This window comes from Vespa velutina, chromosome 5 (assembly GCF_912470025.1).
Source record: "Vespa velutina chromosome 5, iVesVel2.1, whole genome shotgun sequence".
NCBI lineage: Eukaryota > Metazoa > Arthropoda > Insecta > Hymenoptera > Vespidae > Vespa > Vespa velutina.
Window position 1 is genome coordinate 3,209,064 of NC_062192.1, and position 25,050 is coordinate 3,234,113.

Here is a 25,050-nt window from a genome sequence, read left to right on the forward strand (position 1 = left end):
TCCTCTCTTTCCCTCTCTCTCTCTCTCTCTCTCTCCCTCTCTCTCTCTCTCTCTCTCTGACTCTCTTTCTCTTTTTCTCTCTTATCATTTTTTCTCTTATAATATCGTCGTCGGAGAATCGATCAGGAAGAACCGTCCGGTCACGGTGGGTGGTTTGTTAGCCGCCATGTACCGGGTTGTTTCGTACCGTTTATACTATATATCATTAATCATATTATCGTTAAGTATCATTAGTCATTAGTTACTTTTAATTAATCGTTAGGTATAATTCAATTAATCAAATACTCTTAACCCTTCTTTATCGTTTAATAATTATTGTTTAGGTAGTTTATAGTTTCATTAGGTTTCAATAACGCGTTTTTTTTTTTTTTACGGATCTTGGAAGCAAAACCTTTTTCCACGTGGAAAGGATTATGGGTGTTAAGGAGAAGGAGGAGTGGGGGTAAGTAATGGCGATAGTAGTTACAGGAGTGGGGACCGGGTGTTATGAGGTTCTCGGAGGGGACACACCTCTTGTCCCGCGCGAAAATCTGCGAAAAATCAGAATGTCGATTAGCGGATCAGCTTCACCGATTCTCTCGCTCATTCTCTCTTTTTGTTAAATCTCTTTTATTACGAATTACGCATTCTCTCTTACTCCCAGCTCACTCTCTCTCTCTCTCTCTCTCTCTCTCTCTCTCTCTCTCTCTCTCTCTCTCTCTCTCTCTCTCTCTCTCTCTCTCTCTCTCTCTTTCTCTCTCTTTCTCTCTCGCTTCATTCTCCTTCTTCTTTTTTTCCCTTTCTCTCCGATTTTCTTTCTCTCGCGCAAGCTTTCCCTCTCTCTCTCTCTCTCTCTCTCTCTCTCTCTCTCTTTCTCTCTCTCTCACTCTCTCTATCTCTCCTTTTCATTTTTCCTACAAAGATTGTTCGTATATACATATAGTATGTACGTCGTGCGAATTGCTTTGAACGCGTCGCGTCTTAAAAACGAATTGCAAGTGGCAAGGTTTCCGATTTTCTATTAATTAATTTTTTTCTTAACACTTTTCCATTTTTTTTCTGCGATTTTTGTTTTGTTAAGTACATAGGTTACATTTTATTCTGTTCTTCTTTTCTTTTCTTTTCGTTTCTTTTTCTCTTTTTTCTGTGCTTTTTTTGTTTTTTTGTTTTTTTTCTTTTGTTTTTTGCTTTATTCATCCCGATAATGTAAGCCTTTTTGATATCCTTTCGCTGTTCTGTTTTTATATATTAGATATATATATATATAGCGGCGTGCTCGGTTTCCATCGATTATTCGTTTAGAGTTACGTTTTTTTTTGGGTTTTACGTTACGTCGATCGGCTCTACCCACGCTCATGGGCCAGCGACTATCGTTCGTCGCTAGTGGCCTCCTTTTCATCGTTATTATCCTTATCCGAGTTTCTCCTTCTCTCTCTTCTTTCTTTGTTCCTTATTTCCTTTCGTATTTGCATACGTTCGGCTTCTTCACGGATCGATCATCGGAGGAGTATCGCTCATCGCATCGTCTCGCGAACGCCGGTCTTTTCGGTGAATTGAATTACCGAAACGAACAAAAATCATACCATTTGAGGAATGACAAAGTAAGCAGAGAAAAAGGAACGATACAATTTTTTGGGTATCGATCAATTTTTCCTAACTCTGCGACGTACGTACGATCGTGCCGATAATTATCGTCGGAATAGTTATCATTGGCGTTTCTTATTATAATGATTGAATTTTTCGTCGTGGATGAGAACACGACGAAAGTGACGACGATCGTACGATTTCGTTTCGGTTATGTCATCCAAGTGAAAACATTCTTATCCATCACCGATAAAAGCCAAACGTTGCTTCCTCTTTTAAAATGAGATCATATTGAGATCCGAGAGTAACAATTCATTTTTCTTGTTCTTCTCGTATCTTTGATCTCAAGAGGATACGAGCGATGTGCCACGGTGTTAGCAAGAAATAATTATTTCTAAGTATTGATTATAGATATAAACGTGATTGTTTATTGTGTGTTGTCCCTGCGTCGTATAGCGTTATTGCCTCGTATGTCCAGTTATAGCGGTTAACATCGGTTTTATCAACTGTCGGATTGGACCGGGTCGGTTGGATCATCGTGAGTTCTTCGGAAGGTTAAGGGCGGGTTCTCGTGTGCGTTATTTCAAACGAACGAAATCGCGCACCGTTTGGCGTTCGATTCTATCCGGTATGAATATATCTAACGAATTCCTGTGCGTATCTCTAGTGAATATAATGCATCTATGGTCTGTTTAAGAACGAAAAGAACGATGATGACGAATTGAAGATTGCTGCCGAAACACCATCCGGTCGTCCGTCGATGGTCACATCACGCTGCTCTCGATTTCTGCTCTGAACGATCGCGATCTAATTTACTTAGATTAATATCTATGTGAGTTAGACGAGCTGGCCCGATCGCGCGGACGTCACCGACGATGGGACATAGCTCTATGCACCGTAGCCGAACTTTGACGAGTGTTATACCAATAATGAAAGATAGAATTAAATTGGATTTTTTTTTCTTTTTCTTTTATTCTTTTTTCTGTTTTTTTTCTTTTTCTTTTTTTTCTTTTTTTTCTTTTTTTGTTTTAATAATTATCTAATTTATAACTTTAGACAAAAACTTTTTGATCCTACGAACACGCTTCGGTTTCTCTTTTTTATTTCTTTCCTCGAAAAATTCAAAATTTATATTTTTTAATTCCAATTTTTTACTTTTATAATTTTCATCAATCAGAAATAATCTTATCTGTTGAAACTATAATTAAAATTTCGCTCCTGCATCTTATTTGAGTCTTTGATATTTTCTTTTTAAATTTCTATTCATTTATTTCTTTCTTTTTCTTTTTTTTTTTTTTTCTTTTTTCTTTTCTTTTTATACAAGCAATTCAGAGTTTATTATTTTTTAAGTTTATTCGGCCACGTATAAACGGAGCGTCCCAAGACGTGCAACGTACGCGAATAACGACAATCATACATATCTCCACTTTTTTTTATCCTTTCCTTTACCTTTTTTTCTTTTCTATCTTTTATTACTTTAAAGATGCGATCGCAATACGACTGATGTTAAAAAAATTCCGCGGATCTGCGCGACGAGATAATACGTGGTCGATTCCTCCTCGGTTTTATATACATATACATATAACACGTATAGGTATATAGAATGTGCATGTCTTTTCGTGCAGGCTATTTGCTCTATTCGATTTTCCCGGATTTTCGGCGAATTTTTTCCTTGTCCCGGCCGCGGGGAACGGCGAGTCGACAGTCGTCCTTTTCCGCCCTTTCGCATTATCCTTTCCATTCCAATGTTTTCTTTCCATCTCTCTCTCTCTCTCTCTCTCACTCTTTCTCTCTCTCTCTCTCCCTCTCTCTCTCTCTCTCTCTCTCTTTCTCTCCTTTTTCTTCAATTATGATTTTAATCTCGATGATCAACTCTATTCATTCCTTTCCGATACCTTTACTTTTTGGTAACGAACGTCCTATCCCTTTAATTAATATCTTTTTTTTTTTTGTAACTTTTTTTATTTTTTTTTTATTTTCCGGGTGACCCGTCCACTCGCGTTGTCGCTTACTTAGTTACATGCAGGAAGTGTTTTTCTTTTTTTTTTTTTTTTCACGCGAGAGAGAGACGATTGTCTCTCGTCTCTCTCCAACGAATGGGTGGTGAATCGTGTGTTTTCCATCGTTTTTCTTTATTGTTCTGGAAAGGATATTATGCAGGGGTAGTAGGAGGGGGGTTCGTGAGGGTATGTCGGAACGTGAAAAGCTCGACGGGCGATTTTCGGTTTTTAAGGGAAAGCAGGAAAGAGTTTATATTTATTAGAGCAAAGGGTTCGGGAAATAGGAAAAGGTTCGAAAAGGACAACGAAGGTTACGCGTCCACGGCGATTTCTTTTTGTTTTCAACGTGAACGCGAATCCCAAAAATTTCAATTCCAACCTGACGCGGCGGGAACGGAAAATCTATTTTTTTTTTTTTTTTCGATGGTTCTGTGGTTTGCTGAGTTAGCTGCGAGGTTTCGAAACTTCCCGCCGCCGGTGGAGATATAATATTTATATAATATATTCCTTTATATTATCTAGACGTAGGGCGAGAAAATGTAGATTGGCATAAAGGTTGATAAGGTAGAAAGGAGAATGGTATAGGATGAGAAGAAATGGAAAATCGCCCATCTCGCGTCTCTCACATGTCCTGGAAAAGTATATACTAAGGCCGATTTTGGTTAAGAATACGCTTTCACTTTTTTTCCTCTCTTTTGATCAACTTTTAATTTTAACGTTAAGGCGCAACGTGATAAACTTGTACTTTTTTCCTTGATGTGTCTTTTAGGTTCTGGCCGAAAGAACTGCGTGTCTCTACGTGTTCGTGTACGTGTACGTGTACGTGTACGTGTACGTGTGTACTCTCCGTGTACTCTTGCTTGCGTGCTTGCGTGCGTGCGCGTGTATTTCGGTCGAGTGTAGGTATGTACGCGTGTGTGTGGGTGTGCTGCTTCGCGGCTGATGACGTTCGCTCGCCGATTACTTTTGCTGAGCACTTTCCTTTTGTTGTGTGGTTCGGTATACGAACTCGTTTTCTAAGAGCTGCCTTTTTGTTGTCTGCCAAAAAATTTAATTTTTTTCTCTTTCTCTCTCTCTCTCTCTCTCTCTCTCTATCTCTCTCTCTCTCTCTCTCTCTTTCTTTCTTTCTTTCTCTCTCTCTCTTTCTCTTTCTTTCTTTATTTCTTTCATTCCTTGATACGAGCGAGGCTCGTATCCCCTTCACGTCACTGTATATCGTCTTGCGCGCAAACCAAAGATATCGACAAATCGTAAAACTTTTCTACCTCGTCGAAAGTCCAACAAAAGGGTAAAACGCCGGAAAAATCGTATCAACTTAATCGTCGTGTCGAAAGTGGTATCCATACATACATACATACATATTGCGTATACATACACAAGTATATTTATATACATATATTTTTTTATATATGTATTATAAATGTGTAAGTATACTTACTCGTTAAATATCGTAATGCATTCATGAAAATAGTTAGGTTTCATATCCGGGACTCTGTCTCGTTATTTGGATTTGTTTAGACGACAATTGTGTGAAAACAGGAATGTCGTCAATCGGTCACTGTATCTTTTTGGAAAACTGAATCCGGCTTTAAATCGTTTCATGAACCACGTAAGAGGAAAATGATTTACTAAGTACAATTTTTAATTGGCCAATATTTCAAATCTCATAAAGATTATTTTTAGTCGTTATTATGACTATAGCAATATATTTTTTAAATATACAGAAAAATCAATGAACATTGAAGAAACTTGTGTATTTTTAAATATCAATTGTTTTAATCGATTCCTTTCACGTAGATCATGAAGGAAAAGAAAATTGATGATAAAATGTATCAGGATATAGTAAGATGTATTGTTTTAATCGTTCTGATAGACGATTTTTATGGATATTAAGAGACAGAGCTTCGGATTTTAAAATGTACTCGCTAGTGTCACAATGGTGCTCCAGATTTGGGTCTAAAGTCGACCAACCGGAGCGCAGAAAAACAATTCCCACAAGACGTTCCAGCCGACCGAGCAAGTCGTCAAATTCGTCCATCGATAGGTTTATAAACGCTTCTCATTAATGAAAGATTTCTGAAGTTTAGCGGAAAAAATCAGCGTTTATCGTTACGTTTGCCAATGTAACAGGAACGATTGGGCTTCGAGTGCATGTCCTGCATCTGATATATAGTATATTATAGAATATAATATTGGTATATATATAAATATACATATACGAGCTTATACATATATTCATATATACTAACTGCTCCGATAGGTATAAATATATATACACATCGATCGTTAATTATTCGCGTCATTTATCGATGACGTCGTTCGATTTTCTCTAAGAGACGAATATGGTCGACGAGACTGTCGGTCGGATGCTCTTTCTTCCTTTATTCCGAAGGGTCTCCATTGCATATCACTGAGGACTTCATTGGACTCAACGCGGCGATCTAGCTCACATCCTCACACATCGACGTAGGGTTTTTACTTGTTTTCTTTCTTCTGACTTGCCTAATGCTCATCCTCGCATCCTTCATTTCTTCACTAAATAGGTGTCTTAATAATTTTTGTCCCTTATTTCTTTCTCTCTCTCTCTCTCTCTCTATCTCTTTCACTTTCTCTCTCTCTCTCTCTCTCTCTCTCTCTTTCTCTTTTTTTCTGTTCTTTCTTCTTTCGTTAAATACACCTACAATTCCCTACAACGATAATACGTATATAACCTAACACGACTACTGGCTGAGACGTTATGTGCGAGTAACACTCTCCAGGAATATCGACATTTAACATTATTCACATTTTTCGTCTCGTGTGTGCTCTTCTCGGTACACGCGTGCATTCGCTTCCTATTTTCTCTCTCTCTCTCTCTCTCTCTCTCTCTCTCTCTTTCTCTCTCTCTCTTTCTCTCTCTCTCTTTCGTTCTTTCTATAGATAAATAATATTCTATCTTTTTCATCTTATTTATTAACATAGAATATAGAATTGTATTAGAAATTACGGAAGGAATAAATTGGAAAAGTAAACGTTCTGAATTGTTTTTTTCTTTTTTTTTTCTTTTTTTTTTCTTTTTTTTCTTTTTTTTTTTTTTAGGAGGGTTAACGGGAAAAAGCTCGAATGGGAACGTATCTAGAACAGTTTTTGTTAAAATATTATATTATTTTCTATCGAACTTTAGTTGAGGAAGGAGAATAAAACAAAAAGAAAATTGAGAAAAAAAAAACACGTTAGAGCATGATGGTGAAGGAAGACTGAAACAGCCCCGACAGAAATTCCATTTCCAAACGGAATTTGCCAGGCTTATCTCTTCGATAACATTTTCTACATTCTTGCTCTGATACGTGCTTTATGATTTTCGTTCCTGCCATTTTACTCGAGGTGATTGAAGGGTTGGATAGATGGATGGATATACTGACACTTTATGTATCTGCCATTCCGTATATATGCACATATGTTTCCTTGCTTCTGTGCAATCGACTCTTCCTCTTTCTATCTCTTTCTTACTCTATCATTCTAACTCATTCGCATCTTCCTTTCTATCCCTGATAGCGCCACTGAGTCGGATAACGGACCATGATGGATCCTTCGATTTTGTGTCTCCTTCTCTAGTTAAAATTTATTTTCTCCAATCTTTCTCTCTCTCTCTCTCTTACTCTCTCTTTCTCTCTCTCTCTCTCTCTCTCTCTCTTACTCTCTCTCTCTCTCTCTCTCTCTCTTTCTCTCTTTTTCTTTCTCTCTTCTTCGTTCGTTCTTCATTTCGTTCATATACGATTCATCATTCTCTCATTCATACAATTTCTCTCAAGTCCGAAAGAATTGCCGAAAAAGTATCGTGCACGAAAAGGATGGGGTGGAGTAAGAACTCCGCGATAATCTTATTATACTTACACAACTGGCCTAATAATTTTCTCCTAGTTTTCAAGTTTCACCTAGTTTATCATTTTTTTCCTAGACGATCTCTACAATACATATATCGCGGGCCTCCCGGTAGTCAAGGAGGCCGGCTCTCTCTCTCTCTCTCTCTCTCTGTATAATTTTTACGATTTCTCTTTTTTCTCCCTTAATTTCACCTCTCAACACTTAAACTCACTTTCATCCACAATTTCACATCTTCCTCTCGTTTTTCCTCTACCACGCGAGCATACGTAGACGTACATTCACATTTTCTCTTTCTCTCTAATCCATTTGCTCTCTCTCTCTCTCTTTCACTCTCTCTTTCTTTTTCTTTCTTTCTTTCTCTCTCTCTCTCTCTCTCTCTCTCTCTCTCTAACTCTCTCTCTCTCTCTCTCTCTCTCTCTCTCTCTCTGTCTCTCTCTATCTTTCTCTCTCATTCTATAGGATCGGTTTGCGCCGAACGTGTCTCGCCCGTGGCTCCGAACTCAGTTCCGAAATCACAATTAACACGGATTTCTTATCAGTCGTGACTTTTTCCCTCGTACTCTCTCAACTTTTCTCTTTCCATTCTTTTTTTTTTTGTTTTATACATATAATATCCATTTCTTTAAATGTATCATCCGTTCGAATAAAAAAAATCACCTGTTGAGATCGCGAGATTTCGTGGCTTCAACGACGGTCGCATCAAGGACACTTGGCTCCCTTCTATGCTTCTACATTTCTCTCATCCTCGGCATACACGCATTCTTTCACTTTTCCTCTCTCTCTTTCTCTCTCTCTCTCTCTCTCTCTCTCTCTCTCTCTCTTTTGCGCACACCTTTTTCTTCCTAAATAACCTTCGACCTATCCCACCCTCCCTCTCACCCACTCGTCCAATCCTGCAATTCAGCTTACTCGCGTGAATCTTCCAAAGTATGTCGCTATCCTGAGAGGCTTCCGATATCGAGTTAAGAGGAAAAACGTGATCCGTTCATTATGCATCGACTATGGTTCCAAGGCACGTAAATTATTCGTTAACATTATGTATATATGGAAGTATATATATATATATATATATATATATATATATATATATATATATAATGTATATACTATGATCGCAGGTAAATCGAGAGCTGGAGTATCGACAGCCTCTCGTCGGGTGGCCTGCAAATCAAAGCATTTGAAGGATTGATCGAACGTATCGTCGGTCTAAGAAATAATTATTCGTTCTTCTTCTACTCGTTCATTCTCTTATCAAATACATATAGCGTATAACCGTTGGGCATCGACGCGAAAAGAAAGTGTGTCGACGAGGCAGGAGTATCGACTGCGACTCGTCATTCTGTAAAATATCATTTATGTGAGAATTTCTATACGGAAAATCGTCGTCCATTTATCCTTGGGAACCAAAGTCGAGGATGAATAATACGAATCGAAGGTACCTAATATTATTAATTAATTAGAAGATAATACAGAGGAATCGGAGTAATCGACGAATTCCTCTTTCTATCTGCAACGAAACATTCGATAACAATCAATTGCGATAACAATCAATTGCGATAACAATATTAATGATGATATGTCATTACGTCGAAGCGTCGAAGAGATGCTTCGAGTAAAATCTCGATAAAAATTATTCTCCCCTTTATCATGGCCTCTCGGAATATAAAATGATCAAAAAAGAAAAAAAAGAAAAAAAAGAAAAAAAAAAAGAAAAGAAGGTAAACGAATACTCGAAAGCTTCACGCTCGTCTTACAATCCCGAATTTACCGAAGAAAAAAAATTCCATTTCACACCTTTAGTTTTCCTACTGAAAACGTATAGTAGACTTAACGCGCTACGTGTACTACGAGATTATCACACAGAAAAGTTTTGCTCACTCGGTGCTAACAATTAGTTTTTATTTCTTTTCTCCTTTTTTTCTTTTTTTTTTTTTTTTTTATTTGGCGTACGCACGCGATATATATTATATATATTCTCCTTTTCTCTCTCTCTCTCCCTCTCTCTCTCTCTCTCTCTCTTTCTCTCTCTCTTAATTCTTCGACTATCCTTTTTTTCTCTCGCAGACACCCTTGTCCCATTCACGCGTTTTCCCTCCTCGATTCGCATGTTCTTCATCTTCCTATTATTATTATTATTATTGGTTAATTTTATTTTTATTTTAATTCTCAATGTGTGTATCACGCGCGCACACGCGAAAAAAAAAATCGAAAGACGCGATTAACGAGTCGTTGCAATTCTACGGAGAAAAAGTTTCATCTCTCTGTCGCTTCCTCCCCCCTTTCATATCTGTATATAGCCTCGTCGCTTCCGCTATCGCGCATTCACCGATTAAGTTAACCCTAATTATGATCCTAATAGTTTGAGGAATTATTATTCTCAATGAACTTACAAAGAATTTTCGCGCGCGCTGTCTCTCGCTCTATCATTCTTTCACTCTCTCATTCGCTTCTTCACTTTCGTTCGCACTCATACGAACACTCGACTTTTTTTCCTCCCTCGTTCTTTCTCCCGTTTCTTTTTCTTTCACTCTCGCTTACATTCGATCTTTCTCCCCTCTCTAATACATTCGCTCATTCGTTCGTTCATTCGTTCATTCGTTCGTTCGTTCGTTCGTTCTTTCATTCGTTCGTTCTCTTGTGATCTATTTCTTTCTTTCTATCTCACTTCCTTTCTCTCAGTTTATTTCTTTATCACGACTTAATCTCGAACTCGATAGTCATATTCGTAATAATAATATAATATAATCGTACAATAATAATTAGTTTATTAGTGTGTGTCTTTTTTTTTTTTTTCTTTCATTAATCTTAAGTAGGTATTCTTCATCCTAGCGTGATACGACCTTCCGCTCGGTTTGTTTTTTTTTTTTTTTTATATCTTTAATTAATCGATAATATAATAATTAATAGCTTGCAAGTGTTAACGTTAGATACTATTACTTAGTTCTGCTTACGCCTTCTTAAAACTTACGCATTTATGTATGTACGTATGCTTATTATTCTTTCCGCCTCTTACACATTATTCTTTGTCATTTCCTTCCTTCCTATTTCTCTTCCTTTCTACCTTTCTCTCTCTCTCTCTCTCTCTCTCTCTCTCTCTCTCTCTCTTTCTCTCTTATTCTCTTTCTCTCTTTCTTTCTCTCTCTCTCTCTATCACTCGTTTTCTCTTTCTCTCAGTATAATGTTTATTATCGCGTTTCTTCTTGTCCCGTGTGCTCGGTCTTCACGCTTCGGCCCAGTCGCGTCAAAAAATGTTAATTAACGGCGAGTCTCGATCGACCTATATTTCAATTTATTTTCTTCTTAATAGAATTTACATATGGATCTCAATTTTTCGCCACCGACCGAGGAAATACAAACGTTCCTTCACGCCGTTCGATCTCTATCTCTTTATTCACATCTTTTTCACTTTATCGTCTCCTTTTATCGTCCGTTCGTAGATAGATGAGTATGTGTCTGTGTGTCGGTGTAGTAGACGTCGCGCATCCGTAAAATCGTCGAGAGAGTCCGATCGTTGCTTTTCCACGATTTTCCTTCGCTTTTTTCCCCTTTCTCGTGGCGTACGCAGTACGCGAACTTTTCTACGTCCTTTTTCCGTAACTCTCGATCATCGAAGGACGACAACTCGTCGATAAAATTGACAGCGTCGATCGGATGACAAAGAGTTTACGGTCCCCTTCTCTTTCCTCTCTCTCTCTCTCTCTCTCTCTCTCTCTCTATTTCTCTCTCTCTCTTTCTCTCTCTTTCTCTCTCTCTCTCTCTCTCTATGTATCTCTCTCTTTCTCCTTTCAACGAGTCTTCGAAAGGGGAGACTTGAATGATATCGTCTCGGCGAAAGGCTTTTTCTTTCTATCTTTCTTTCTTTCCTTGTTATTCGTTTGGTGCCTCTTTCTCTCTCTCTCTCTCTCTCTCTCTCTCTCTCTTCATTTCTCTTTGTGTGTTTCCGTCTCTTAGAGTTTTCTCTCTTTTCTTTTCATTATTTTTAAAAATTTTCGCTTTTCATAAATAATTTCTCTCGATTCTCGATCGATGGACGACCACCTCGAAGAATCACGCGAAAAGGAGCAACCCCGTTTTCTCATATTGAATAATTATTATTATTTTTTCTCTTCGATTGAGTCAAGAAGATCTTACAGTATTAAGGTCTGTCATTTTTTATATCATCAGGACAAAGATATTTTTGGTTATTATTTTAATTTAATTAGTGTTTTAATTTAATTTAATTTAGATCAATTTGCGTTTTTAGCTCTCGAGTTTAAAAAAAAAAAAAAAAATTAACGAGAGAGATCCGGTTATATTAAATATTATTAAATTTGCTCTTTTCTTTTTTTCTTTTTTTTTATTGACGAGTCTGAACCACGTAAAATTATTTGTATCGTTATTTAAAAATATTATTAAAGCAATCGTTAGGAGAAATTTTTATGATTGTCAAGGTTTCATCAAGTACGTACTAATTGAATAAAATAAGAAAGTAGTCAATAGATCGTGTCTATATGTGTATGTGCATATGTGTATCGTGGAAATCGACAAGTTGTTGCAAATAATGTTTTAAGATTATAATTGGGGCTAGTGTTGTTCGTTATATTTTTATGTTCTTTGTCCTGAAATACGTCAAGGCTTTTGCAGAATAAATATCAATACCGAAATGTTTAATGGTCAAGTTCTTATCGACGATAAGATAATCATATGGACGTTTATCGACGTGAAAGTGCAAAGCAGCTCAAATCGTTATTAAATAACTTGGGAAAAAAATTAATTATTCAATGAATACGTTCAACGATTAAATATTTCGTAAGGCCAATGTGATAACGCACGAATAAAATTTGTCACGGTTTCTTTTTCTTGTAGGACGATTTTTCAACGAGGTTCGAGTATCGTAGAAAGACGAGTGCAACGTAGAAGCATATAGACGTAATCATTGTACGATGAATCATTTCTTTTTTTTTTTTTTTTTTCCTATTTACGCCGGCAGAGCGTTGCGAATCCGTTTTATAGGAAAAAAAGGAGAAGGAAACTGTCGTAATAATATGCGAAGCAAGGACGTTTTATTTCTTTTTTCTTTTCGACCAACGAGATATATCGAGCCACCCTGTTATAAGAGATCGAAATCAATTGTCGATCGAAGATTTCAAACAACTTCATTTCATTTCTGAAAATCAAGCAAGAATAGCGCCCACGTTTCTTCATTCATAAATAGTTAGACCAAAATCTTAGGCCAACGCCGAGAAAATAAGTAGCCACTTAGTTTAGGCCAAAGTTGAGTATTTACGAATCGAAATTTTCGTTTATCCCTTTTTAATTCGACCGTTTCTAGATCCGCTTTCGTCATTAACATTTATTTTCTTTTTCATTTTACACAAAAAAAGCTTCTTTTTATTTGCGATCTATAATCTCCAAATCCTTGGGTTGAACCTCGATGACATCTTCGTCGATCTTTATGAACCAAATTTTTGTCGACTTCGCATAAAGGTAGGCCGGGTTGGCAGTCGATAATAACTTATATGGAACATTCGGAAGCGAGGAATTTTTTTCTTTTATCGGCCGGCTCTTTTCGAAGAAACTCAGGATATTAGAAATAAACGCAAAAGAAAAATATTTTGGTAATCGACAAATTAAAATTCAAATTAAATTCAATTTTTTTTTCTTTGTTTTATTGTCGTGAATAATAAATAAAATAATCAATAAATCGATCGTCGATTAATTAAAAAATATTGATTTGTGACTAGGTTAAGACTCACCGCTTGCAAAAAGTGTATTTGTGTACTGCACGTCACATGCTACCGGTATAATTTTCAATGATAATAGTAATAATATAATAATAATAATAATAATAATAATAATAATAATAATAATAATAATAATAATAATAACATAATAATAATAATAATAATAATAATAATAATAATAATAATAATAATGCAATAACTAAACGTGTAGTGAAAAGATACAGCGTAATATTAGGATTGGGGATGTACAATTTTTTGGAAGAAGCGTTAAAGGTAAAGAGGAAATAAGCAATCGAGTTCGAGAAACAAAAACATTAAGAACCGTTGGCATAGAGTCGAACTAACGGACCTAATTTAAAATTAACTAAATCGACCGCGATAATGAGGATAATCATAATATTAATAATAATAATAATAATAATAATAATAATAATAATAATAATAATAATAATAATAATAATATAATAATTATTATTATAATCGTGGTCTTAATAAAATCCTCATGTACATAGACTGATAAAGATTAATAATAATAATAATCGTACTGTCTGTGTATGATGATAATGAAGACAATAATAATAATAATAATAATAATAATAATAACTATAATAATAATAATAATAATAATAATAATAATAATAATGGTGCATGTAATAGCGACAGTAATAAAGGTGAGGGGGATAAGTGGTGAGGAGGGATTGGGAGTGTGCTTATATTATATCAGGACTCGCTACTACCCGAAATATTTTTAATATTAACGTTGTACCGTATCTACAGGTTTTTCTTTTGCGAAAAAAAAGGCAGCGACGAGAACGCAGAAACGACGTTGTTCGTATTTTTAACGCAGCCTGTGCAACGAACAGACAGGGGTCCGCGAGAAGTTGAGACCCTTTCGTCGTGCATTCTCCTCACTCGTTAAATGCTAACAGTCGCGCCAGCATTCCTTTCTCGAATTAAAAATCTATTATTTTATATGCATGTGTATGTGTATGAGTATACATATACATATATATCTTCATCTTCATATATATATAAGTATATATACATATATACTTTTATATAAGTGTTCAATATAACTCTACTTTTATATTTAGATATAATTTTAGCACGCACCGGCGTTATTAAAATCATTTAATTAATTAATTAATTAGCTTTAGTTTCGTCTATATTTAGGACAACATCGCCGGCGCACGCTCGTTTCTTCCACGTCAGATCGCTTCTCTCTTTCTCTTTCTTTCTCTTTCTCTCTTTCTTTCTCTCTATCTGTATCTCTCTGTCCCTCTCTCCCTTTCTCTTTTTCTCTCTTTGCTCTTAATACTCGTACTCTCGTTATCGCGACTAGCCTAACCCGATTATTATATTTACCATATATATATATATATATATATATATATATATATATATATATATATATATAAACTAATAATCGGGATAAAATCTCGTGCATCGTTCGAACGATTGCAAGAAGCGCGAGAAGCGAAGAACGAAATTTCTTAGGAAATTGGATCTCTCTTTTCTTAAGATGAACTTCTTCTTATGCCGGCCAAGCATTTTCACGTCGATTTATTTGTCATTGATTGTTAACAACTTAAATTCAATTGGTCTTGTTCGTTGACGAAGAAACATCGAGAGATCATCATCGTTGATCGTTGAGATCAACTAGAACTCGCGCGATCTTCGCGAACGAAGAGCTTAAAGGATAACGTCGTCGATCTCACGCACGCATGATCATTTCTTCTCTGAATTTTTTCTTTTTTTTTTTTTTCTTTTTTTTTTTTGTTCTTTTTTTCTAAGAGAAATATCTCAGCGTTGCGTTTCATCTCGTACGTCAAAGTAAAGTAGTACGTGCTAGTTCCCAAAAGAAGCCACCCCTTTACCCCTTTAGCCCTTTTCGATGATGCGTCGCGAACGGGCATGCACTCCCGGGGACGACGAAGATACGATAAAATTTCGAAACAACAAAAATTTTCTCCGTCCATCGACATTACATCGAGATAAAGATTTTCATTTTTGAGGTATTTTTTCCGAGGATCGCGTAAAAGCGTGGACCACGTGGATCGACATTTTTGGACCACAGTTTCTTTTTTGTTACTAATGTTTTCTTTTTATTCTTTTTTCTCTTTCTTCTTGCTTTTAGTTCACACCGTCGAAACGATCTAGGACGAAGGGCAACGAAGAGCCATTCGTCGTGGATCGTTTCTCGGTGAATCGTCGAAGGATCCTCTTCCGGTATTTCTCGAAAAGCAGAAGATGATCCATCGAGTTGTTCGAGATCACCGAGAGATATTCGTCCACATATTCCACGCATCTATCGATCCTCGATAGCAGTGACTTCTTTTCTTTAATTTATCTTTTTATTTTTTTTTTTTTATTTTTATTTTTTTCTTTTAATAATGGCGAGAACAACTCACCATTCCCCGTGAATACAGTCCCGTCCTCGAAGGCTTACTTCCTATTCGTCGCATCGATTTCGAAAGAATCAGAGACTTAAAAGTTAGGCGGGTAATAATAATGCATTTTTTTTCGTTTCTCTCTATCTCCTTTTTTTTTTTTTACATTAACAAACAGACCCTACGAAAGAAAGTCTCAAGCACGATCGAAATTCAAAATTTTGTTCGTGCTCGATCGTTGACTCGCGGTTTCTCGTCATTCGTCGAGTAAATCGACTAATACTCTTTTTCACTCTTTCTTGTATAAGTATTCGTTCTTTTTCGTTTATTCTCTCCTAATGATTTCCCTCATACGATCTTACGATATATCGCGATTAGGTCACAGCCTGATCCTTCGTCGGTCGATCTCGTCCGTGTACGCTTTTATATTATTTCCCGATTTCGACGGATTTCACGACGCTCATCTTCTTCCTTCTTTTCTCACAACGCGTCGTTCTAACTCCTCGCCATTTCAGCTTCGTTTTTCGATATGTTATTTTAGGATACCTGAACGTGTACGTGCGAGGGAGTCGAGTGTCCCTCGAACGGCGATGACGACAACGCTGCTGGTGGTGGCGATCCTTCCTCTTCATCTCGGCCGTTTTCAATCTTCCTTTTCTTTTAGTTCTTTTGATTACTGGGAACCGTCTAGCGTCGGTGGCCCCGAGCACCACGAAGAGCAAGAGCCACGCGACCTCCTGATTCATTCAAGCTGCTCCAGGAAGTTTGGACTCTTGAAGTACTCTGGTACAGGGTCGTCCAGCCTCGAAATCACCTTATAGATAGATTTCTTCCAGCTTTGCTCAGAGTCCTTACCACCCTGGATCGCTTTGAAAAATTCCTTTAACGTCTGTTCGACCACGTACCTGAAGTTGCTCGGCACCTGAAAACGTTCGAAATACTAAGTAAGTTTTTTTTTTTTCATTTCGGCTCAATCGTATTTTTACGTAAGATTTGATGAAATATAAAAAAGAATTCGAAATAACTCAGGAAACATGCAATTGGGCTTCGATGTACGATTTCTAATCAATAGTTTGTATGCCATTTTCTTTCTAATGAAACACTTATGCCATTGGAGAATCGATTTTTATAACAACAATCAAAAACTTTTACTTAATTACTTATAATTCTTTTTTCTTTTTCTTTATTATATTTTTTTTCTTTTTTCTTTTTTTTTTCTTTTTTTTTTTTTTTTTTTTTTTTTTTTTTTTTTTTCTTCATTTTTGTCCAATAGCAAAAGAAATTCCGATTGTTTTATCGGTACGAAGTCTAGGATAAAAGTTAATGCTATTTCGCGAATGCCTATGCTGCTGTTTGCCGGGTGAAGGGTTCGCATTTTAATTAGCGCCTTTCAATTATTAACGAATGCGAGTAATTTCGCGTAAAATAGGCGGGCGTGAAATCGAAGGACCGGAAAATAGCTGGGTTCAGAGCACCCGTGGAAATAATAGTATATAATCGCTTTACAGTTATAATATCGGGTATATATAATGTGTAAAAGGGAGACGGAACTTAGTTATTTATAATAATTAAATCATATCGAAGATGAAAAGATAAGCTCCGATGGTAAAGAATCGGATAATCGACGAAATCGAGATCATTTTTCGTCTAATTAAGAGAATATGTTTCCTGAACTTTTCGACAAACGACAATTCAATATTGATGATAAATTTAATAAAAAGAACGATGATTCGTTTTTCGTTTTCTCTTCTTTCTTTCTCTCTCTCTCTCTCTCTCTCTCTCTCTCTCTCTCTCTTTCCTTAACTTGACGCGTATTCGAAAATAAAGGCATAAACAAAATGAAAAGAAAATGTATCGTGTGCGTGTTCGTGTTGCGCACCTGGGGTTCCCATACCTCAATGTGGTTGTTACGGTTGTAGTGTAGGTTCAGCACCCGATAGATTTCGGAGTCGCCTCCTACTCGGAGGTCTTCGGCGTTTTTCACGCCTTCCGAAACCGCTTGTCTCGCATACTTCTCCATTTGAATGTAATAGAACTCCCTGAAATCAAAAGTTAAATAGGATCGATTTGAGTTAAAATTCAAATATATCTTACTTATTAATTAATTAAAGAGACCGATGAAGAACGGATCGTGAGAACTTGTGAAGTTTCTGTCTTACTATTAAACATACTTTGGTTGATTGAATGATTAATGTTGAATGAATTTGCAAGGAATTGTCGATGTTGAAGGAAGAGTTTAAGAGAAACAGGATAGAAATTATATCGAGTTCGTACGAACTATTCGGCGACGATCATCTTGCCGACGTTTAACTTCGACTTTCGTGGTAAAGAGTATGCTAATATGTCGTCGATAATTAATTAAGGATCGATACTAAAAGTAGTCTGACGCAAGCTATGGAGGTAAGGGTGGAAGATGGGCTGACAAACGAGGAGGAGGAGGAGGAGGAGGAAGAGGAGGAAGAGGAAGAGGAGGAAGAGGAAGAAGGGGAAAAAGTTGCAAAGCGTTGCGCGTAGCTCCTCGTCGACTGGCAAGCGACACGGTTCAAAGAGACTATTAAGAACGCGTTACGGCGTATCGTCCAAGAAGGTACGATACTCTCTCCCTCTTTCTTTCTCTCGCGCATACAGACGCACAACATACACACGTATATATTCGAAAACTCACATGCAGCTCTCCATTCTTTTCTCCCAAGTTCGTTGGGTTTCATGTGGAAGAGAAAAATTAAGCGCTCGGCAAGTTTAATGTTTACGTTCATTAATTAACTCGGTTAAACAAACATAAGTCACTAATTGGTGGGTAATTAGTATAGTAATAGTGACCTGGGCGTTCTGTCGCTTGCGATGCCGCGTCCGGATGCGAAGGGTGCCTTCTATTTCCCTCTTTCTCATTTTGTAATCATACAGGCAACTCTCTCTCCCGGTGGTGAAAGAAAGAAATTAAAACGATAGGTGCTAAGGGAAAATTTATCTTTGAAGCTACGACGAAAGCACTCTCTCGTACACTCTCGTTCTCCTCTTTGTCCGAAAGATCAGAAATTTTGTCTGCTTCTGACGACTACCAGGATGACGAGGAGACGACCATGACGACGACGATGACGACGACAACGACAACGACGACGACGACGACGACGACGACGACGACGACGTAGTACTTCTCATTAAGCGGCACGAGAGCTCCATTATTATTTCCGTGGGCTGTAATGCGCACTTTAGAAAATCCGCGGCGACGCGAGCGTAACCGTACGAGAATATATTTTTAATATTTCATCGTTTCAAAGACGTTTTCTTAAGGGCCGGCCTACTTCCGCGGACAAAGAGCCCGCAAGAGCCCGACTTGCTTCGCACATTTACGAAAAAGAACGTGACGGAGAATTTCATTTCGTTCTTTAACTTTTATGCAAACGAAATAACAAACGTTACCAACTAGTAATATAATTATGTAATTACCGATATGATTGCAAGTTTAATTGAAATTGATTAAATGCATTTTATGACCTTATACACAGGCTACCGTACGTATATAACTATATCGTTCAGTAGAGAGATCGAATTGCAGTAAGAAAAAGGAAACCAGGCTTTTTATATATATATATATATATATATATATATATATATATATCTTGTCATTTCTCCATTCGAACATTTTCCGTATTGCTCGGGAATAAGTCGAGCGAGGAAACGAAAAGTGAGCGAATGACTTGACGTTCTAAGAGAGCGTACTAGGCTTCGGCATCGTTAACTTGCACGAAGCATTTTCATTCTTTCGCGAAGCTTCCTCCTCATCCTCCACCTTTTCCTCAAGTTCATAAAAGAGAAGTCGTATTCTCGTGGGAAGTATCGTCGCGATGGCGGTAAGAGTAGCAGTCGGGTTGATCTTGCAATTCGGATCTCTCGAGGGAATGGAAAGAAACACGCTTCACCGAGAATCCGTCGAGTCTTGTAAAATGCGACCCATCGACACGACTCGATTCAACTCATTCCCTACTACCCCTTTTCTACCACCTTCTACCATCTCCTCTTCCGTGAATACGCTCGACAATACGATACCAACTCGAATCCTTGGTCTTCTTCGTTCGTTCATCGTTTTTGCCATTGGGAGCAATTTTTAAGATTGCTTTCGACGCGACACGATCGAAGACAACGAGTAAATAAAAAGAAATTTATCGAGGCCAGCGTTTTTCTCTTTATTATTTTTCATGATTTTTTTTTTCTCTTTCGAAAAATTCAAAATCTTTAAAGAATATAAAGATTTATAGATCGATCTAATGTAACACACGAATGAATCGATCGAAGAAGACCAGTAATGGTTATATAACTTGAGATACAGAAATATCGTATACTCTGATATTTGCAGGATGAAGAAAAAAGGTGAATATAAACGAGAAGCACTCTTCTTTCGATCGCTTCAGATTGGCTCTCCCGCCAATTAAGACAATTTCGCGTGCTCTTATCAGCAGTCAGCCAAGAGAAGGTTGCGCACGAGAGGAGGAGAACTGAAAGAGGAGCGTGACTCTACGAACCGAGTCTCTCGCTTTTTCTCTCGGCGACGCTCTCCTTCTCGAAACGACGACGGCACCCGTCATCGGATGGCTCGCCACCCCCGACTTCACCCTCTCGGCGATGTACGTGTCACCTGCGTCTATAATCCTTATTCAACCACCCATCAAGTGCATTCAAACTCGTCGTATCGCCGAGTATAGGTGGAAAATATAGTAGGCAGAGTCTCGGCTTGCCGGCTTTGTTGGTTAACGTATCGTATCCATCTAGAGTTATGTGCCACGTGGTATAGCATTGCCTCAGCTTCGGAACTGTATATGTGTATATGTCCATGTGTGAATATATATATATATATATATATATATATATATATATATAGATATAGATATAGATATAGATATAGATATAGATATAGATATGGATATAGATATAGATATAGATATATATAGATGCATACATATATATATATATATATATATATATATATGTATATATATATATATATATATCCGCGAAGTGCCTAATTAAAACAGACACCCGGAGACAGAGAGAAAACGGGACGAGAGACGAGACTGGTAGCATAATGGGGTGTAAGAGCGTGAGGGAGACGGCGCTAGTTCCGTAGTCGGTTTGACAAAAAGCCCGAGTGCTAGAATTGCCACTCTTCGACCACCAAGTGCAGAGAAGAAGAGCAACCGTCGAACTGAGAAAGAGTGTGAGCGTGAGGTAGAGAGGAAGAGAAAGATAGATAGATAAAGAGAGAGAAAGAAAGAGAGAGAGAGAGAGAGAGAGAGAGAGAAAGGAAAGAGCGAGAAGGAGGGCTTGAGGTGACTTGAGCGAGAGAGAAAGACCGCGAGTATGGACCAGAGGGTGAGCTGCGGAGTCATTCATTATAGTATTGTATAATTAGGATAATAATAAGCTCTTCAGAGCCTCGGGTTTTCTTGCGCCTCGTTGCAACGGGGCGCCGACGAGAGAGCGAGTAACAGAGAGAGAGATAGAGAAAAAGAGAGAAAGAGAGATAGATGGAGAAAAATGAGAAAGAGTAAGAGAAAGAAAACAAGAGAAACAGAGAGAGAGAGAGAGAGAGAGAGAGAGAGAGAGAGAGAGAGAGAAAGGAAAGAAGGAGTCTTCGCGAGGGTGATGATTATTAGCATCTAATTACGAGACGCTTTGCCGTCCAAACCGAAACAAGAGAGCCCGAACGAAAGAAAGAAAAAGAGATGACGAAGAAGAAGAAGAAGCTCTGGACGCTTCAAGATGTTGTATTCTTTCGGGGTTGACACAAAGGACGAGCTTAATGAGCGTTTTCTCGATGGAAAACGGAGTCATGTTTTTTTCAACCCTCAACATTTCTTCGGGGTTCAAAGGGGTTGTATAGAGTATTTAAGGAACTGCCACGTGGACCATGCTTTTGTATTCATCGTTCGAGATTAGAAATTAACATTTGGCTTATTATCATTAATTACGAGGAACGTGATTGACTAAAAAGCGGTATAATTAACTATTTCAAATCCTTTCAATCGTTTCTTCATTGTCGTCGAATATATAAAGAAAATGGAAAAAGAAAGAAAAATACGAATACGGATCAAGAATTTGATTATTTCTCTCTCTCTCTCTCTCTCTCTCTCTCTCTCTCTCTCTCTTGATTTTTCTATCTTTTACAGGGATCTTCCTTGGCATCACGATTTCTTTCTAATTAGACGACCTTCCGTCAGCGTTATGATGTATCCGAGCGTTTAATGGTAATGTCTGTCGATGCGGTACCTTCAACAGCGATCTCCATCGCTACAAGTTGCCGTTTCGACGCGCCGCTTTTGTGACGCGGGCGTGCACACCGTATAGGCGAGAGCACCAATTAAAAGGGGGAGCGGCTCTAGCACTCGCCTGGGTTTTTTTTTCTCTTCCTTCCTCCTTCTCTCTCTCTCTCTCTCTCTCTCTCTCTCTCTCATTTTTTCATTCTCTTGCCACTTTGTAGACAGTCTACCGATTCGAAATAAGCAACGCCGTCGTGCATTTTGTTGGCCGAAATCGCGTTGGTAAAGTACGACGAAGGGGTTGAGAGGATCTTGCAAACGCAGTCGTCGACTCTGTTTGGTCTTGTACCGCCTTGAAAATCCCGTAAAGTGACTTCGAGAGGACGATGGTAGGGTGTAATGGAAGAGTGCATCTTCTCGCCTTACCGAGTCCTCCTTCCCTTTCTTTGAGTTCCTTTCATTCGAGGATCTTTTCTCTCTATCTGTCTCTCTTTCTTTCTTTCTATCTATCTATCTACCTGTCTATCTATCTTTCTCTCTTGCTCTTTCTTACTTTTCTTAAGACAGTCCCCTTTAACGGTTATGCCAAAGCGGTTGACCTTGAACAATGGCGAAAAAGCAACTCGGCCCCTAAGAACCAAACTAAACGTCTCGAGAACCCCTGTCGACCATTCGGCTTTCTTACCTTAACTTTCCCACGAATTTTTACCAAGGGGGAGGAGAGAAAGAAGAAAAAGCGTATTTGCTACCGACTTTGGTCGTGTCGGATTCTAGCGGCAAGGGGAGAAGGGATATATAAGGTCGTTTTTCATCAATTCGTATTAACTTCGTCGTTTGGCTCATTTGCATTATTATGGGAATGTAAAAAATTCATTTGATTATCCTAGATATGATCGCATAAGTCATGTTTCTTTTCTCTTTCTCTCTCTCTCTCTCTTTTTTCTTTTTTTTTTTTTTTAACTGGACCGACTTAAAAGAAAACCGATACTAATGAGAAATATGAGACAGAACGAAGTATTATACTCCTCCCTTTAACCAACTAATTATTTCCTCTAATTCCAAGAGGAAGAAGAAGAAGAAAGATAAAGAAAATAACGAAGAAGCAGAAGTGGCAAAGAAAAAAGTCAGAAAAGAAGAAAGTTTCTAGCTCAGGGCTCGTACTCCGTTTTATTTCGCGGCCGTACGAGGCGTGAAAGTGCGTATAACGAGAGAACGTTAAGTAACAGAGGAGGAAGAGGAGGAGGAAGAGGAGGAGGAGGAGGAGGAGGAGGAGGAGAAGGAGAAGGAGGAGAGGGCTGCGGGTGGTGGTCGCAAGGAAGGAGGTTGGGTGAGGAGTTGGAGGTGCCATGACGGATACGGATGGATGGATGGGTGGGTAGGCGCATTTGCCCGTCAGAGCGTAAGGGTCCATTCAGAGGGCGCGTTCAAAAAGGTGTCGCGCGGGGTCTTGATGTTGCACCCTGTGCACCCTTCTTAATTAGTAATTAACACTTTAACGCCATCTGCACTCAGACTCGCAGGCGGCAAGCAAGCTGCACTACCGAGTGTCGGCTTTCGTCATCGTCGTCGTCGTCGTCGTCGTCGTCGTCGTCGTCGTCGTCATCGTTGTCGTCGCCGTTTGCGATGTCGTTGCGATATTAACGACGACGTGGACGATACCTATTTATATAACGATATACTTGTATTGGTGCTGTTTTGCATTTGTCGTAGTGATGGTGGCTGAGCTCTGGGCGCGTTCGAGCTCTGGAAAATCACGTAATTAAAATACAAGTTAACAAGTGATTACATCGTTCTGTTTCGTCGTAGCACGCACACCGGCAATTACGATATAGCAAGCGCATGTATTTCCCTGAATGGCGGTACCCTTAAAAGTCCCTGCTCATTGCTACTACCCAACTACTATCATCACTTTCGTTGTCAGATGCAACTCGTTGGAATGCTACCACCGTTACCGTTGGTTACTGAATACGATCGAGAATCAAAGATTTTGAAAGGGTCTTTCAACGCACCATTGTAGTGGAAAAAGAGATAAACTTTTCGCAAAAAGAACTGTTAATATCGAAAGCAAGAGATCCCTATAATCTCCTATTTAGATTCCTTATGTTTTAAGAATTAAATGTCTTATAGAAAAAAAAAATGCATTACCAGATAATTAGAATTTAACAAACGGACAATTCAGATTCTGTAATATTATCTTTTTTTTCTTTTTTCAAATTATATCAAATTAAAATCAATTGAAGGATTTCTTTGAGACTATCACAGATTCATTGATCCCTCATACGACAGCTGGGAAATAGAATGAAAAAAAGAAAAAAAAGTTTAGGGAAAGGGAAGGTTGTCCTCGGAAGATCGTGGCATCATTCGTTCTAGTCACCCTTCTCGTAAGCAAGAAGGACACGCGACATCGTCCTCCCTATCGTAGATCCGCTACTAAGCCACCTTTTTTCTTTTTCTCTGTTCTTCTCTCTCTCTCTCTCTCTCTCTCTCGCTCTCTCTTTCTCTCTTGCTCTTTACGAGCAAGTTTCCTAAGCCTGTGAGACAATCGGCCGACGATCGTACGGCAGATGTGCCGCCGACAATAAGCCGAACTCCTGGGCCCTTCGCCCTTCATAAAAGAGAGGGATGTCGAGAAACGGTGGCACTAGACGAGAGAAAGAGAAGAAGAGAGAGAGAAAGAGAGAAAGACTGAACGAACGAGTCGAACGAAGAAAAAGAGAAGGGGGCACTGAGCACGGGGGTCCTACAACATCGACCACGAAGGGTCCGCATGCCGCACGCGCCGATCTTACAATGCACACTTTTCGTGTGCCCCTTGCTTTTCACTGGCCACCCTCTCTCTTTCTCTTTCTTTCTCTCACCCTTCGCCTCCCCGTTTCTTTTTGCATCTGGCTGCCTTGAAGCTCGCTTCTGTCTTTCTCTCTCTCTCTCTCTCTCTCTCTCTCTCTCTCTCTCTCTCCCTCTTTCTCTGCCATCGTTCTTTCCTTTCTTCATTCTCTTTACTATAAGTCCCCCGACAGACCCCCTTCTTCTCGTTCATCGTCGAGAAACTAGAGGACGATAGGGGAAGCACCGTTAGACAGATAATTTTGTCAGCCAGCCGCACGTCCCTTCTTTCTCATTCACCTTATGCAAATCTTCTTCACGAATGAAATTATGCAAAGAGCATTAGAGTCATGAAAAGAGTTGATTCCTATCCGCGATATTGATCTATTATCTAAGCACTAACCGATTCAATATTACAGAATGGAATATCTAG

At 38.4% G+C, this 25,050-nt stretch overlaps 1 protein-coding gene across 3 annotated transcripts in view; it reads right to left on the bottom strand.

The window, feature by feature from the left end:
• Positions 1–1,968: 1,968 nt before the first annotated feature.
• LOC124949487 (homeobox protein prospero-like) overlaps positions 1,969–25,050 on the bottom strand; it is a 46,272-nt gene continuing 23,190 nt past the window's right edge. For 2 of the 3 annotated variants that reach the window (XM_047494586.1, XM_047494584.1), the window contains exons 4-5: positions 17,420–17,579; positions 1,969–16,462 (exon numbers count right to left, since the gene is read on the bottom strand). In XM_047494586.1, coding sequence (XP_047350542.1) covers positions 16,283–16,462; positions 17,420–17,579 — 340 coding nt within the window. In that variant the 3' untranslated portion in view covers positions 1,969–16,282. The remainder of the gene's footprint in view (positions 16,463–17,419; positions 17,580–25,050) is intronic. The other variant, XM_047494585.1, reaches the window with a different exon arrangement.